The sequence below is a fragment of the Adiantum capillus-veneris genome, chromosome 2 (genome assembly GCF_014529385.1).
Source record: "Adiantum capillus-veneris isolate H3 chromosome 2, ASM1452938v2, whole genome shotgun sequence".
Lineage (NCBI taxonomy): Eukaryota > Viridiplantae > Streptophyta > Polypodiopsida > Polypodiales > Pteridaceae > Adiantum > Adiantum capillus-veneris.
In genome coordinates, this window is record NC_140932.1 from 1673233 (window position 1) to 1691790 (window position 18558).

General features: G+C 42.7%; 1 protein-coding gene across 2 annotated transcripts in view; it reads left to right on the forward strand.

Moving 5' to 3' along the window:
- The first annotated feature begins 16699 nt into the window (after positions 1–16699).
- The window catches only part of FLN1 (fructokinase-like 1), an 81766-nt gene continuing 79907 nt past the window's right edge, over positions 16700–18558 (forward strand). For both annotated transcript variants that reach the window (XM_086483351.1, XM_086483355.1), the window contains exons 1-2: positions 16700–16933; positions 17368–17455. In XM_086483351.1, the coding sequence (XP_086339477.1) occupies positions 16746–16933; positions 17368–17455 (276 nt within the window). In that variant the 5' untranslated portion in view covers positions 16700–16745. The remainder of the gene's footprint in view (positions 16934–17367; positions 17456–18558) is intronic.

Here is an 18558-nt window from a genome sequence, read left to right on the forward strand (position 1 = left end):
CAACAAGATGCAAGAAGTCATGGATCGACCATATGTGTGAGGAGCGTTTGTTAAAGTTATGGCATCTCAAGTGAACTGCCCAATGTGATTCCATTATTTATTTTGGCTTTTAGGTATTTATTTTACTTATTTTTCAAAGTCTAGGTAGGGTAATTTACTTAGATGGGTATATATGCAACCCATTGGCCCCATTGCATAGTGTATCAATTATTCATTGCCAAAGTTGATTGGTTCAGGAGACTCTCTCTCTCTCTCTCTCTCTCTCTCTCTCTCTCTCTCTCTCTCTCTCTCTCTCTCTCTCTCTCTCTCTCTCAAGGAGAGGAGCAGGGAGCACAGTGGAAGAGGAAGATGAATCACACACACACACACACTCCACCATAGCCACACACACAGGTTGAAGGGGGAGAGCCAACGCACACTGTGTGCACCCTTTCTTTCTTGTCTATCTTATGAACTAAGGCACAATACACATTGTACTTAGTGTTACTGGCAAACACAAGTGTATAGATGTACACTTAGGGTTAGTAGCAGTTAGTGATGGGCGATCGGCCACATGCACACACACACTCCACCATAGCCACACACACATGTTGAAGGGGGAGAGCCAACACACGCTGTGTGCCCCCTTTCTTTCTTCTCTATCTTATGCACTAAGGCACAATACACATTGTACTTAGTGTTAGTGGCTCACACAAGTGTATAGCTGTACACTTAGGGTTAGTAGCAGTTAGTGATGGGTGGTCGGTCACATGGCCATTAAACCTAACATTCTCCCACTTGATGGTCAACGTGGGAGACCATAAGAATGGAAGAGAACCACTCTTCACCCAATGTCCATCAACTCACAACAGTGCTGAAAGTGATGGCTAGAGAGACTTTTAGTGAGTGCATCCGCTGTGTTCTCTGACGTAGGAATCTTCACTAAATCAAGGCTCTTGTTTGCCAGGCATTCAAGACTGAAGTGGTAACGCACATCAATGTGTTTCATTCTGGAATGACACACTGGATTGTTAGCCAAGGCAATAGCACTCTGACTGTCACAATGAAGAACCGGTGTACACTTCTCCAATCCAAGATCTTTCACTAGGTGAGCAATCCAAATAGCTTCTTTGCATGCCTCACTCAATGCAACATACTCTGCCTCTGTGGTAGAAATGGATGTACATTCTTGAAGAACGGATCTCCAAGAAATAGCAGAACTAGGAAATGTGTAAATCGAGCTTGTTGTTGATTTATAACTGTCAACACAGCTTGCATAATCACTGTCTACAAATCCCTGAATGGATGACTCTCCAGGACCATAGCATAAATGTCTATCTACAGTGCCACTCAAGTATCTGAGAATCAACTTGACAGCATCCCAATTCTTTTTACCAGGGTTAGACATAAATCTGCTGACAACTCCCGCTGCATGTGCAATGTCAGGTCTTGTAGCCACCATGGCATACATGAGACTACCACAAGCTGAAGCATAAGGAACCTTACCTATCGCAGCTTTTTCCTTAGAAGATTTGGGACAGTCGTTCTTGCTAAGTTTCAAATATGCAGGCAATGGAGTACTCAAAGCCTTCCCCTTCTGCATGTTGAAACGATCAAAACCTTGTGCACATACTCTTTTTGAGAAAGGTACAACAACCTCTTCTTACGGTCACGAGTAATGCGCATACCCAAAATGTGATTGGCTTCACCCAAATCTTTCATGTCAAATTGACTTTTAAGATTGGTTTTCAAGTTAGCAATGTCCTTCTTGGAATGACCAGCAATAAGCATGCAATCTACATAAAGGATAAGCATAATAAGTTGTCCATTGTGTTGTCTTTTCACGTAAAGACATGGATCCTCATTACTGCGCTGATAGCCTAGGGAACGCATCAAACTTTTGATACCATTGTCTGGATGATTGCTTAAAGCCATAGAGACTTTTCAGAAGCTTACAGACCAAATGTTCCTTGCCCTTTAGCACAGACCCTTCAGGTTGCTGCGTATGAATCTCTTTCTCGAGATCACCATGTAAGAAAGTTATAATGACATCCATTTGATCAAGCTCCATATCTTCAGTGGCAACCAAAGCAAGCGACATTCTCAGTGTGGTCATCTTGACCACTGGAGAAAAGATTTCCTGGAAATCGACACCATATTCTTGCTTGAAACCTTTGGCTATTAAACGAGCTTTGTAATTGTCAATCTTCTTCTTGTAAACCCATTTACAAGGCAGTGCTTTCCTACCTTTTGGCAATGGAACAAGTTTCCATGTTTTGTTCTTTGCAATACTGGACATCTCCCTCTTCATAGCATGTTCCCACTTAACCTTATCATTGGCTAGCATAGCCTCTTTGTAGCAAGAAGGCTCACCACTATCTGTCAGCAAAACAAAATCCACGCCTGGAACAAAATGTTCTGGTGGATATGAGACTCTTTGAGATCTCCGCAGCTGATCAGAATTTGTACTAGCCTATGTAGTAATTGGCTCAGGAGCTATCTGGATTGGAGGTGACACATAAAATCATCACTTTCTGGAATTCAACCTCTTTCACTGGCTATCTATGCATCTTAGTCTCATTAAAGACAACATCATTGCTACTTACGGATCACTAGTCGACTTTCCGGATCCCATAAACGATAGCCAAATTGATGCATAAGCTTCACAACCAAATGTGCGGAGTTTTCATAAGCAATTTATATCCTGACCATAACTCCAAAGGTACACGAAACTGTAATGAAGCATGTGGTGATCTATTGATCAAGTACACGGCTGTGTATAATGCTTCAGCCCAAAACGCTTGTGGTAAATTAGCCTGTGACAGCATAGACATAATCCGCTCTTGGATGGTCCTATTCATTCATTCTGAAACACCATTTTGTGCAGGGGTATAAGGAGCTGTAAACTCACGCTTAATTCTCCTACTTGAACAGAAATCTGTAAACTCTTTGGAGACATATTCTCCACCATTGTCTGAGCGCAAATCTTTCAACTTATGTTCAGACTGAGTTTCAACACTAGATAAAAACTTCTTGAAGCAAAAAAAGGTCTCATCTTTAGACTTCATGGCGTAAACCCAAACATGCCGTGTTGCATTGTCAATGAATGTAACATAATAGGACGCACCACCATGGGATTTAGAAGGCATAGGCCCACATAAATCACTGTGCACAAGCTCTAAGGGGTTTCTTTCTTTGTCAAAAGAATGTGTACGGCGTGTCCGTGTTTGCTTTCCATATTGACAGTTCTCACAAAAGGGAAAATCAAAAAATGACAAAGACGGTAAGTAGCCCAAACGCGAGAGTGTCTCCATTCCCTTCTTTGACGTATGTCCTAACCGGCTATGCCACAAAGCAACGGTTGGCAGCTCGGTTACAAAAAGAACGTTGTTTTTATCAGATACATAAAGAGGATAAAGTGAACCAACTTTAGAACCATGGGCTATAATAAGATGACCCTTCGCAACACGCCAAGACTGCTGATGAAAAGTGACTTTGTAACCCAAGTCATCAAGACGTCCAACCAAAATCAGATTTCGTGTCAAGGCTGGAACATGACGCACCTTATGGATGATAAACTTCACCCCATTTTCCATAAAAATGGCAATATCACCTACGCCACCAATAATTGTAACAGAGCCAATGGTTTCCTCATATGTAGTAAACCAATGCCTATGAGGTGTGACATGCAATGAAGCACCCAAATCAAGAATCCATGTATGGGATACTTCACACTAACAAGGAGTTCAGCTGGTATAGGACTCTGCAAAGGCAGAGTTTCATGTGCATCATAAAAAACATATTAATGTCTTGCGCATCACTGTCATTTTGAACTATGTTCAGTTCTTCAATCTTAACGGAACTCTTTGGTTTCTCCTCTTTCTCATCATGATCTTTGCCTTTACCTTTTCCCTTATCTCTGTTACGCTTCCGAGCATAACAATCCTTCTTTATGTGACCAAACTTATCACAATAATGGCATTGCACATTGCGGCGACCACGAGACTTTGATCTACCCTTTGATGCATCTCTTTTTCCCTCTTTTTTGGACTCATATTGCGAAGAACTGCCCTTACATTGCTTATCGTCCCTTTGCACATAATGAGCTTTACCATAATGCGAGCTAGTCATGGTCTTCCGAAGCATCTCCTCTGACAAAAGTGCACTAGTAGCATCATTGTACTTTAGCGTACCATTAGGAGCAGAATTACTAACAGCTGTGCAAAAGATATCCCAAGAGGGTGGCAACGAACAAAGCAAAAGGATTGCTTTCATCTCATCATCAATGGTCATGCGCTGTGCACGAATCTGGGAAAAAAGAGAATCAAAATCATTGATATGGCTGGCAACGCTAGCTGACACCTTCATACGAAGGTTGAAAAATTTTCGCATCAGGAAAACCTTATTGCTAGCCGTATCCTTTTCGTAAGTGTCACATAATTTCTACCAGAAAGCATGAGCAGTCTCGCATTCTAACACTGAAAAGTACACCGACTCACCAAGGTGCAATCTAATCATAGACCTACACAGCTCATCAAGCTCCTCCCACTGAAACTGAGTCATGTGCATATCTTCGGTTCTAGCCGCATAGGCATTAGGCAACTTTTGCTTCTTTTGGACAAGCACATCATGCATTTGGTTCTTCCAAAGCTGAAAATTAGTTCCATCAAACTTCTTTATGTCATAAATGTCACGGTCTTTGCTAGTAGACATGGTGACTATCATAATAATCAATATCTAATTCTCCTAAATGATTTTCTCATGTTAAACTGATCATTTAATATGGAGAAGTGCCAGGGGAGAAAAAGCTAGAATATTGGTTAAGTTAGAAGACCGGCCACAGTAGGGATACAAAGGAGGGAAAATAGGGATCCAAAGGGAGGGGGCATCTGCAAAAGAGCTATGTGCAACAATGGGCTTAAAAGACCCTAAGGTTCAGCCCATTAAGACTTCCAAAATGCTAAGGTTCCAAAACTCAAAGGTTGTGTCCAAAGGTCAAACATTAGGGAAATTGGATGCTTTGTGTGTGTCCCAAAAGTCTTCATGCATCCCTACATAGGAGGGGGCGAGCCTTGCAAGTAGGGGACGAGAGAGAAAATCCTACACACACACACAAACTCCTTTTACATAAAGGGAATGAGGAACACATGTTAGCTCCCTAGCCCAGATGCCCACAAGGTGTACTCAAATCCTATTGGATGGCCTTGGAGGTGGACTAATGAGAATTAGGCTAGAGTAAATCTAGTTTAATTAATTTAAAAACACTTAATAAAAGAACCAATGGGAATTAAGCTCTCTAGAAGACTATTGGACAGTCTCCCAAGGGGTCCAATGAGCATTTCAACAGCCCAATGGCTTGCCTGATTCCTATTGCCAGGAGGCAAAGGGGTCCAATGAGAGTTTAGTTGAATTAATTAATTACCTAAAGCTCTCACGAAAGGGGAAAGGGGGACACATGTCAGAAGGCTATCACTTATACTGCTTAATTGCCATTGGCTAAGCCTGGGGAGATCCAATGAGATGCTAGCAAGAGCAAATAGCAAGAGGGGTCGATCAAGAGAGAGAGGGGGCTGATTTTTCAAAGGCATTATCACCTACACACTCACACTAGCTCATGTGTGGAGTAAGAAGACTCTCTCTCTCTCTTCTCAAGCTTTAATGAAAAGCTTATCACCTACTCCAAGCTTGTGAGAAGGGAGGCCTACACCAACAACTCTTGGCTTTGTGATGCAAATCCAACCAAGATCCAAGCTTCAATGCATGCTCATCTCCTCTACCATGCTAATTACTAAGCTAAGCTATGCTAATATGAGTGATTATGTGAGGAGATGTACATCTTTCTCGTAAGAATACTCCTTCTTCCTCTCAATCTACTCTCATACCCCGCTAGCTCTCACCATCTTCGAAGGTGTGTGAGGTCTTGGGTCTAAGACCATGAGGGAATTGATGTTGTGTTTGATAAGTGTTTTGCTTAGTGCATGAGGTTTCCATCTTCATTGCACTAGCTAGTATTGAAGGAACACAAAGAATTGTATTGTAAAATGTCTCTCTTGATGGGAGAAACCATAATACAAAGCCTTTTGGAGGGGGGACCGGCTCCATGTAAATCCGGTCCTCAAGTGTTGTCAATAGATTAATTTCTCTCTCTTTTGAAGTATTGTTCATGCTATCTAACTAGGTGTTATGCTTTTTGTTGCTCTCTCCACCCAAGCACTCTTGTTATTCTCATTAGGAATTTATTCTAATGAAATGCTCACTATGTTCATGCTAATTTCCTCTACACACAAGTTACTAGGCCATTAAATGTTACATTGGTATCAGAGCACAAGGTTTCTCTTTTCTTGCTCAAGAAGGGAGGTCCTCAAGCTAGCTATAAATGGTTGGTATTATTAATTGCATGTGAGTAAGTAGAATAGGGATTTTTTAGCCTTCCAGTGCGCTCACCTTCCTGCAGTTAACGAGGCATCACTGTCGAGAGCTATGGTCTTAATAGTGGAGTCCTATGGGGATTGCCTATGGCTTAACCACTATTGAGCTATTAGAATCTTGACAGGAGCCGGTGCTATTTTGGTGTTGAACGACCCTCTCTTCTATTCCTTGCAATTAATGATATTCGAGCCACGGGTATAGTAGCTTGAGTGATTTTTCTAAAGGGGTAAAGAGGAGTAGCATCTAGGGCTTGAAGTGCCAAAGTACACCTAAAAGTTGCTAGAATGGTTGACAATAGTAAAGAGAGTGAAATTAATGTTGATAACTTTGATTTTGCTAATGAGCAGGCTACTAATGATGCCCCTATGCTTGTTAACTACCTTGTTTCTAGGCTTCAACAAGCCATGGGCAATCCATCCCTCCAAAGTGAAGTGCAACGGCAGCTCCGTGCTCATGGGATTCTCCAAGCTCCCCACCATGATGAGAGAGCACCTAGGAAGTCTCCTTGTGAGACTTCCAAAAGAGACCTCTCTCCGATTCGGGAAGAAGAAGAGGATCCATATGAAGGGCTCAAGAATTTACTTCTTGATGATGTATCTCCTTCCAAAAGGAGAACTCAAGAGCCTCCACCGAAGGAACAAGAAAGAAGTGAGTCTCCCGCCACCTCGACGAAGAGGGCTCCACGAAGGCAACGGGCTAAACGCTCTCCATCACCTCCAAAACGGAGAAGACCATCGCATACTTCTCCACACCATACTTCAAAGAGGGATGACAAAAAGCAAGAGAAGTAAAAGGTGAGAAAGAGGAAACCCTCTTCTCCATCTTCTTCCTCCTCTTCCTCTTATGAAAGTGATCATGAAGACAAAGAAGATCAAGGCAAGAAAAAGGCGAGAAAGAGGTCACCCTCTTCTCCATCTTCCTCAAATTCTTCATCTTCTGAAGAAAGTGATGGTGCAACCTTTGAACCATCAAAAAGAAGAGGCCATAGGAAATCCTATGCCGCGTGGAAGAGGTCGTCCAAGCTCAAGAAATTCAAAGAGGGAGGGAAGAGCATCTCTTTCCTTACCTACGATGGCACTTTTGGTGCTACGGACATTAAGCAATTTGATGCGGCGTTCGGAGATGAGGGCTTCACAGAGTCCTTTAAGCTATGCCATGTAGCTATGCACTTTCAAAAGTCCGCCAAACAATGGTGGTCTAGTCTACGGGCCAATGGTGAAGCTCCACGAACATGGAAAGCTTTAAGAGCTTCCATTATAAAGCAGTTTTTGGCCACAAATTCCAAAGACAAATTACTCACCGAATGGCGAAGCTTAAAACTCTCTCCCTATGGATCTATCCAATATGTAGAAAAGTTTTGGGACCTACAACTCAAAGCCACTGTCTTCAAAAAGTTGGATTTTGGAGAGCAAAAGCATCAATTTTGTGTGGGCTTAACCGAAGAAATGGCGGAGTATGTCAACTCCCAAAGGCCACGCACCATATCGGCGGTAATACACCATACTATGGTGGCCTCTCAAATCAATTTCCAAATAGGGGCTAAGAGAAATTCTAAGCCCCCAGAAAACAAGGGTTCCAATGAGCCTAAGGGGAAGGACAATGTCCGAAAGTCTCCTAAGGGTAATTCCAACAAAGCTAAGGAGAAGGGAGTTTACAAAGGTAAAAATAAACTCTCTCCTGAAGAGCTTGAGCGTTATCGCAAGGATAACCAGTGTTTCAAGTGCGGCGAACAAGGGCATGCGTACCGCGCTTGTCCCCAAAAGAACACCCGCCATGATCCTCCTGTTAGAAAATATGACGTAGCTAAATAGATATTTGAGTAGATTACTTAATGGAGAGAGATAATTTTCACACACAAGAGATTATAGAGTAGAGAGAGAGAGAGAGAGAGAGAGAGAGAGAGAGAGTACACACGATATACGTGGTTCACCCAATGTGGTCTACATCCACGGGAAAGCAACCACTGAATGCCTTGCTTCACTCTCACCACCTCACACCCACCTTGTTGCATCAACTTCACACTATGTAATGTGTGTAGAAATGGCCTCCTTTTATAGGCCAAAAGGGATGCCCTCTCTCATGAGAGGCAGCCATGTGCAGCCGCCCTTGTGTAGATAAGTCCAAATCAGACCCTCCAATCTGCCCATGTGTGGCCGCCCTTGGGAAGATAAGTCCGCTTTTAAATTCGGCCACAGGCCATTGAATTCAGCCACCGGCCACCGGCCATTGACTACCGGCCACCGGCCAATCGGTCAATCGATCGGTCGTTTTCCTACCACTTTTCGGCCGCCGTCCAACCATAATATTCCGGCGGCTAGGCATACAAGCCTATGAGATGGGAGATGTCCCACCCGTAGACGGTGCTTTCAAGGGGCAAGAAGCTTCAGTCACTCCCTTAATCGGGAAATTGAGGCTCCATGTCCAAAGCTATGTGGACAAAGAGGACTTCTTTATCTCTCCTCTCAAGCATGAGGATGTAATCCTAGGGGCACCATGGTTTGATCGCCTGACTGCCAATGTTAAATTCCTTGAAAGAAGAATCTACTTTAGGTTCAGGGGAAAAGATATGTCTATAGATGCTAAGGAAATGGGTAACACCATACACATTGTACATATGCAAGCTTTCAATAAGTCAATAAAGAGCTCTATTTCTGTGTACATGATTTTTGTTAAAGATTCTCAAAATGAACCTAATGCTTTAGCGAAAGAAAATAAAAGCAACCACAAAGAATTAGAGTTATCCAATTTTCTCAAGGGGTTTCAAGATGTCTTCATTGACGACATCCCTTGTGAACTACCTCCTAAACGAGGCAATGATGACCATGCAATTGAACTTCTTCTAGGAAGTTCACCGCCCAACAAACCTCCTTATAGAGTTTCTCAGCTCAACAAGAGAAGATTATGTGGCAAGTGCATGAGTTAGTTGAGAAGGGCATGGTTAGGCCTAGCTCATCGCCATTTTGCTCACCTGTGCTATTAGTTCAAAAGAAAGATGGCACATATCGTATGTGTGTCGACTATAGATCACTAAATAGGATCACTATCAAGAATAGGTTTCCCGTTCCACGAGTAGAAGACCTATTTGATAAGCTACAAGGATCGACCTACTTCAGTAGGATTGACCTAAAAAGTGTCTACCATCAAAGAAGGATAGTTGATCAAGACATTGTAAAGACCGCATTTCGCACTCAGGTTTAGTAAACAAGCTCATTTTATACATGTCAAAAAGACTATCAAAGCCCATCAAATGGCAACCCTCTTCATTTTGCAAATTTTCAACTACCATGGCTTGCCAATGTCCATGGTGTCGGATAGAGATCCTAGAATGACCAGTAATTCTGGAAGGGTCTCTTTGAGAATTTAGGGACAAGGCTAAATTTATCTTCGGCCTATCATCCACAAACGGATGGCCAAAGTGAAATAGCTAACCTAAAAATTCTTGATCTACTAAAAGCCTATGTAACGGAAGTAGATCAAAGATCCCAATGGGAGAAGTACTTACCCTTAGTGGAGTATGCTTACAACAACACTATACATACTTCCATGGGAAAAGCACCTTTTGAGGTAATTGAGGGAAGATAAAAAAGTCCCTTGCTACTTAAGGTACATGGGAAGATCTTCGCTGCTGCAAATGAGTATAGCCGAGACCTACAAGAATCTTTTCAAAAGATTAAGGATGCTATCTCTATCTCAGAGCAAAGGCAAAAGGCTGTTGCTGACAAGCATAGAAGAACCCAAGCCTTTAAATAAAATGATTGGGTCTTATTAAAATTTCGCAAGGCTCGATTAAGGCACACAACGGGCAAGAATCCTACGGGACACCAAAAGTACTATGCTAAGCTAGCAAAAAGGTACTATGGTCCCTTCCAGATTCTTAGGCCAATCAATGAGATGGCCTATCAACTCAAGTTGCCCAGTCATTGGCTCATACACAATGCTTTCCATGTGAGCCTACTAAAGCCTTACAAAGGAGAGTCACCTCAAGAACCAACTATTGAAGACCCACCAGAGATCGAGGACCAGGAAGAGGTGCTACATCCCGAGTCCATTATCCAACATGAAGACAAAGTACTAAGAGGCGGTAAGACTATCCGACGATATCTTATTAAGTTTAAGAATTATCCTTTTGAAGATGCTAGATGGATGCAAGGCATACAATTAAAGGATAACTTAAACCTTGTCAATGCTTACAATGCTTCCCTAGAGTAAGCAAATGTACAAATGTTTAAAATGAACAAAGTTTTTTGTCTTATAAGACTCTCTTTTTCTTTATTGTGCACAAAAATGAAGTAGTATGCATGCTTAGATCAAGTTTGCGGAGACGACATCTCCCGAACACCAAGTAGAGCTTGTCACTCTACTATGGAAGATGATAGGACTAATGTGCAGACATGCTTGCGGCAGCCTCAGGCTCTCAAGTGCCAAATGGACTAGTCATCCATTGTGGAACAATGTTGTAGGGTAACATAGGGATTCTCTACCCGCTAGGAAAAAGGACTAATGAATATGCTTTATCTTCTCTACCCCATAGTCGAGGACGACTATGATTTCAAGAGAGAGGTAATGTCATAATAATCAATATCTAATTCTCCTAAATGATTTTCTCATGTTAAACTGATCATTTAATATGGGGAAGTGCCAGGGGAGAAAAAGCTAGAATATTGGTTAAGTTAGCAAACCGGCCACAGTAGTAGGGATCCAAAGGAGCGAAAATAGGGATCCAAAGGGGGGGCCATCTGCAAAAAATCTATGTGCAACAATGAGCTTAAAAGACCCTAAGGTTCAGCCCATTAAGACTTCTAAAATGCTAAGGTTCCAAAATTCAAAGGTTGTGTCCAAAGGTCAAACATTATTGGATACTTTGTGTGTGTCCCAAAAGTCTTCATGCATCCCTACATAGGAGGGGGCGAGCCTTGCAAGTAGGGGACGAGAGAGAAAATCCTACACACACACACAAACTCCTTTTACATAAAGGGAATGAGGAACACATGTTAGCTCCCTAGCCCAGATGCCCACAAGGTGTACTCAAATCCTATTGGATGGCCTTGGAGGTGGACTAATGAGAATTAGGCTAGAGTAAATCTAGTTTAATTAATTTAAAAACACTTAATAAAAGAACCAATGGGAATTAAGCTCTCTAGAAGACTATTGGACAGTCTCCCAAGGGGTCCAATGAGCATTTCAACAGCCCAATGGCTTGCCTGATTCCTATTGCCAGGAGGCAAAGGGGTCCAATGAGAGTTTAGTTGAATTAATTAATTACCTAAAGCTCTCACGAAAGGGGAAAGGGGGACACATGTCAGAAGGCTATCACTTGTACTAGTTAATTGCCATTGGCTAAGCCTGGGGAGGTCCAATGAGATGCTAGCAAGAGCAAATAGCAAGAGGGGTCGACCAAGAGAGAGAGGGGGCTGATTTTTCAAAGGCATTATCACCTACACACTCACACTAGCTCATGTGTGGAGTAAGAAGACTCTCTCTCTCTTCTCAAGCTTTAATGGAAAGCTTATCACCTACTCCAAGCTTGTGAGAAGGGAGGCCTACACCAACAACTCTTGGCTTTGTGATGCAAATCCAACCAAGAGCCAAGCTTCAATGCATGCTCATCTCCTCTACCATGCTAATTACTAAGCTAAGCTATGCTAATATGAGTGATTATGTGAGGAGATGTACATCTTTCTCGTAAGAATACTCCTTCTTCCTCTCAATCTACTCTCATACCCCGCTAGCTCTCACCATCTTCGAAGGTGTGTGAGGTCTTGGGTCTGAGACCGTGAGGGAATTGATGTTGTGTTTGATAAGTGTTTTGCTTAGTGCATGAGGTTTCCATCTTCATTGCACTAGCTAGTATTGAAGGAACACAAAGAATTGTAATATAAAATGTCTCTCTTGATGGGAGAAACCATAATACAAAGCCTTTTGGAGGGGGGACCGGCTCCATGTAAATCCGGTCCTCAAGTGTTGTCAATAGCTTAATTTCTCTCTCTTTTGAAGTATTGTTCATGCTATCTATCTAGGTGTTATGCTTTTTGTTGCTCTCTCCACCCAAGCACTCTTGTTATTCAGAATTTATTCTAATGAAATGCTCACTATGTTCATGCTAATTTCCGCTACACACAAGTTACTAGGCCATTAAATGTTACAGTGACAAAACTACCAAAAGATTCTGGAAAAATTTCGGCAAAGTCTCCTTTGTATTTGGGACTATCTCAACCAAAATACAAGACAAAATGACCAAGTATGTCACTCACAAAGCATAAAAGAGGGCTTGATGCCTCTCAAAAGCACACTGTATAGAGACCAACTGAGGCGCATAAATTGTCAAACTGACCATAGACCACCAACTTGGCGTCAAAAGCACCTATACCACTCAATACATGTCCTATGGCGAGGCCTCGTAAAGGATGCTCCAGCTACCTGCACACCGAAAGTATCTCCACATTTGAGAATACCCCAGCTCAATGAAAACCTCACGCTATTGACCTCCAACAACGTAGGTTATGCAGTAAAATGTATAGTCAAGTCTCAGAAATGGCTATCATCCGGACCAAGTCTCAGAAATGGCTGGGACTGTCGTACTAGCCAAAAGATGGCTCCACAAAAGCGTACAATGGAAGTATCCACAAAGACGTACAAGTCTGTCACGACGCTCAAACATGTGCCAAAAGCATGTGCATGCAAAGAAATAGCCCTGCGGGGAGTCAAATCGCGCTCAAAAGAGCTCAAACACTGTCAAAAGTGCCAACATATGCATGTACGCTCCCACTAGAACTAGAGTATTGCAAGCATTGAAACCTGTAGCCTATGAGTTGATGCCAATGCCATAGCCGAAGTCGAAATCCAGGCCGAGAAGCACAGAGAAAGCTAACCAAGCCGCTCTATGTACCTGCACCTATACTTGTATCTGTACATGTAGTCGAAGATTACAATGCCGTCAAACTCCCACTCTATGTGTGTGTATAAGGACACTCCGAAAGAGGCTACACACTCCCGAATACCCTATAGCCAGTCATCCCATATCTCCCAAACCGTTTAGAATTCACAAAAACTTTCTTCTGCAAAGTTATAGACCACTCAAAAATAGGTGGGGATCGTGGAAATGGACCTGAAATCAGTTTTTTTTACAAATCAAAACAAATCTGTAAAAATTTGCAACTTTGTACCCTAGACGTGCAGGCAGTCTGAGTGACGTACTTTCTTCTGCAAAGTTGAAGAGGACAAAAAACCGATCAGACATCAAGGGAATCGGCTTGAATGAAATCGTTTTGATAGGTCAAAACAAATCTACAAAAACGTGCTGTAGTTTTTGCTGCTTCTCCGCCTGCTTCCCCGCTGAGCTCTGATACTAGGTGAAGGAGAGGAGCCGCGAGCACATCAGAAGAGGAAGATGAATCACACACACACACACACTCCACCATAGCCACACACACAGGTTGAAGGGGGAGAGCCAACACACACTATGTGCCCCCTTTCTTTCTTCTCTATCTTATGTACTAATGCACAATACACATTGTACTCAGTGTTAGTGGCTCACACAAGTGTATAGCTATACACTTAGGGTTAGTAGCAATTAGTGATGGGCGGTCGACCACATGGCCATTAAACCTAACTCTCTCTCTCTCTCTTTAAAAATGTTGTGGGTTGTGAAGTGTTGGGCACTTTTGAGAAGAAGAGAGGGATAAGGTCAGCTTGTTTTGGTGGCTTGAAAGGAGGGATCTTGGAGCCCAAGAGAGGGTCATCTAAAGTGGGTTTCTTTCTGGCTTGGGAAGTGAGGAAGAAGCTTTGAAAAGGGAAGCGAGGAAGTTTTGGATTGGAAAGGCGACCTGCACATGCAACAAAGGAGTTTTTAAGTGGCTTGGAGCTTGTGCGGCCACCCTTTGGAGTGCGAAAAGGACTTGCAAATTCTAGATCTTGCAGCTTCAGTATGGCACCCCCTTGCTCAAGCGCAAGCAAAAAATAGAACAATGATAACTACGCCCATTGGAACTTGATTATACGACTCTGGTTCTCATTGAAAGGCTTATGGGACATAGTTGACATTTTGGAGCCTTGTCCTACAAGGGATCCTAGTAACAGGTACACCCGCCATCAAGATGACGAGTACCAAATAACGTGTGTCAATTGGGATGATTGTAATGCAAAGGTAGTGTCAGCCATTGTGGAATCTCTTACAAAGGAAATTTCTCCAGCCATTCAGACTTTGAAGCCTAACAACGATATGTGGTTCAAGCTCGTTGGAATGTTTGATCGAGATTCTACGATGCGAGCAATCACCCTTCTTGGATAGTTATTTGCCATCTAGTTTCCATGAGGAAGTTCCATGCAATCAATCCTTATGAAGGCTAAAGTTATTCATGGGCAACTATCGGCTATGAAAAGCGCAATGACCAGTACTCAGTTAGCTACTTTGGTTCTATGAAGTTGCCCGAGGCGCATGAAACGATGTTTATGACACTTCAACTACAAATTATGAAGGAAAAGCTAGAATTTGACGATCTCAGGCAAAATTGAGATTTCTCACAAAGGTGTGGAAGCACTTGCTGCTTTGGATTCCATACTGAACACCAAGAGGTGTTGTTACAAGTGTGGTCATTTGTCTAAAGATTACAGATCCGAAGGCAAAGATAGAGGTTCTACAAAGGACAAAGGCAAAAGCAATCCACACGAGGAAAGTAGTGATAGTGGCTCACGGAAGGTCAACATAGAGGCTGCTTGTGTAGTGGAGACTACACTGGCAAGGAGTCCCGTCTTCTAGTCACATGGAAACCGTTGCTGCCACTAGCTTCAGCCAGAGAGAGGCTTGTGAGTGGCAGAGAGGGGCAAACAATGCTCCCTATAATTGCTTTGGACCCTTGTGTTGGAGTTCAGGTTATAAACCCGGGGATCGAAGTTCAAGGCACATACATCTGGTAGGGAACCAATCAGATGTATCCAAAACACTATGGATGAGTACACCAATTCATTGTTGTTGGTCGGATTATGGACATGAAGCGTTTCAAAGTTCATTATCTTGGAGTATTTTGAACGTGATTTGTTCACAGTTCACGAATGGGGATTCTTGGATGTAGTGTGGTCTATGGTTCAATTTTCTAAGAGGCAATTGATGCTCAAGATGGCATTCTTCTAAGGTACAAAGTTCAGGGTAGAATATAAGAGGTGTATCCAGCATGACAACTGTTGCTAGGGTCTCCCTGGTAGCTTCTCATCGTCTTGGTCTCACCATTTGTGTCCATTATGAGCTGCAGAGAGGGTGTTAAAGTTATGGCATCTCAAGTGAGCTGCCCAATGTGATCCCATTATTTATTGCAACCCATTGCCTCCATTGTATATTTTATCAATTATTCATTGCCAAGGTTGATTGGCTCTCTCTCTCTCTCTCTCTCTCTCTTTCCTTTTCGAAATGTGTAAGACATACTAGGCCTTCATCTACCACCCCTATTAGCAGGCCTTCATCTTTATTCATTTTGCCTACAGATTCTCTAAGCGGTTCTTCTTCCCGCCTATGAGGTTGGCATTTCATGTGAAGCTATTCAACACTAATAATAAAAGTCATGAAGTCGGGCCTCGAACTCTTGCACTGCAACAATTTTCGCATGAAAGTCATCACCATAGACCTACAATACGATTTTGCACGATGCACGATGAGTCACTTGCACTCTTTTAAAAAGAGAGAGTGCGGATACCGTCTGCACTCCACCGCCCCTCATCGCCATATGGACCTGCATCCCTCACCAGGACCCTCATTGCCTCCCCCAACACATGGCGACCCTTCGCGGCTTTTGTCCCCACGAAGAGCGTCCAGCTTGCAGTGCGACTTCACAGGCTCTGTCAGATTCTACAGGTTTAAAGTATAAACACCAACCGAGAGTTCGCAGGCTCTGTCACACTACCGCATCTTCAAAGATTCTACATATTTAATGAATAAACACCAGCTGATACCCCTACTAGAAAACATATGGTTGCCACATAAATGCCACTCCCAAAAGGAAAGGGATCAACAACGGAGGTTTAATCCTCCGTTGATCCTTTCTTCATGTAATAAAAAAAATTAGGCTTCCAATCGCGTGGTTGCGCCTCGAGTTGTGGACCTCGCTCTCAGCACTCTAACGCCCTATCCAACCGGCCTATCGCGCATCGCTGCAAGGATCATGAATATAAAAACCTGCATCTCCCCCCCCCCCCCCCTTGATCCAACGGCCCAAAGCCCCCCACCGCCGCTCCGCGGATCACGCGTCAATCCCCCGATTCCCACCAGTGGCATTTATAACGAGGGTTCTCAAGACTCGCCACGTCACATATGCACTTACCCACGAACACTCTAGGACTAGCGATTGAAGATGGTGGGAGCAGCAGCAGCAGTAGGAACGCCAGCTGCGATAGCAACCACGGCATTGCTTCTCGCCCCCAACGCGACCTGTTGCTCCTCCTCAGCATTCCGTTCCCAAGCACATCAGCTACAGGCCCGCTCTCTAACCGTCTCCTGCCAGCATCATCGCCATCGTCCTTACCAGCCGACTAACCTCCAGTATGCCCTCACTCTCAATCTTAGAAATTTTTTTTTTGATTATGGGCGCAATTTATAGATTTTCTCTGCACGCAAATGTGCACTAGCTTCTAGCGATCTCAATACTGGATATCTTCTCGAGCTGAGTGGTTTTCTTTGCCCGTGCAATCCACTTGGCAGCATCTCCAGGGAAAGGGCCGTTCCTTCATCAGTGCAGGTTTCATGAATGCATGCGGTTGTCTTCTCTGCATTAGATTGCTTGAGCTCTTGAATTTTGATTTCAAAGAAGAGACTAGAGGTTTTTGAGTTTGTCAACTGCCCATCTCACATGCATTTGTCTGACTTTCTGGGCATGAACTCCTCTCGCCCAACTATTGGATACACATTTCCTCCATCTATTTGATGGGTTATTTTTTTTTTCTCACTTGATCGACCTCGCTCATATGTGAATGCAGAGAAGTTATCTGTGCGGCCTATACATCTTGTACCAATGAGTTCTCTGCAGATCCTATCGATGTTGTTGCTAAAGTGCAAACAGAAAAGGTATTTACTTCTAGCATCAAATTTTCTCCTTTATCCTCGTGCAGAAAGAACAGAAAGAACGCTTAACTTGTTAGAGTTTGTTGGGTTTAAGTTTTTTAAATGCATGACTTTTGGGAGGATGTTTTGATGGTACTAAAGGAGGTCCTTGAATTACCAGCTGAATGGTGATGGAGTGTAGTACAGTGGGTTGATAATAAAGATTGTGAATTTTGAGCTCAATAGATTGTCTCTTCTATTTCTTGCACGGTACTTTGCTCTATTACCTATTATATTTGGACAGAGCGCTGCTTTTCTTCTCAAGGTTGGGGTCGATGATACGCAAGAGTAGTACTCAAGTCAGTAATAGTGTATCCAGATGACACTGTGCATGATGCACCAATAAAGATGGAGCTGATAGCTATCTTGGAAGTTTGAATTATCATAAGCACATCATTGTATTTACAAGGAAATTTGATTGTAGATGCTTAAGCCTTTATTTAGTAAACTCATCTAGAGAAAAAAAAGTGGATTCCGTAAAAACAAGAGAAGTGGGGAGCTCAATAGCCAGCTTACAATTAGCTTAGTGACACACTTCTTTGATGTTTAGCTCTCGTTGTTCATTTGGCATGCCAAATTTTGCTCTTATTTGGCATGTGCTAGCCCATGTCATGTCCACATGTGACCACTCTACATTTATTCTTCTTTTTAAAGGTCAGTACGCTTTAGCTTGTAGTTTGTATAAAGCTTTAAGAATTTACTCTTTGTCTTATATCTGTGTTCTTGTCGGTGTTTGGAATGTAGGAATTAAGGTTTTGTGCAAATTTTCCCCTTTCCTTTTCCAAGTTATTTGTGATAAACTGTTTTGTACTTATCTATTGATTTTATACAATGGGTTATGAGTTACTCTCGCTTCATTATCTTTTTTATCGTGTCGTAATTTTGTGCATCATGCAAGTGTTTTAGCCCCTCTTCAAGTCCATAAATTCAGACCTTTCTGACCTTTTCAGTAAATAATCTTGGATTCTGCCTCCTTGAATCATTGCTGCTGACTATTGGCAGCCATATTTTTTCTCCTTCTGTCTCGAGAGTAGAACTTTCAACCTGGTAGTCGACTCGATAAACTG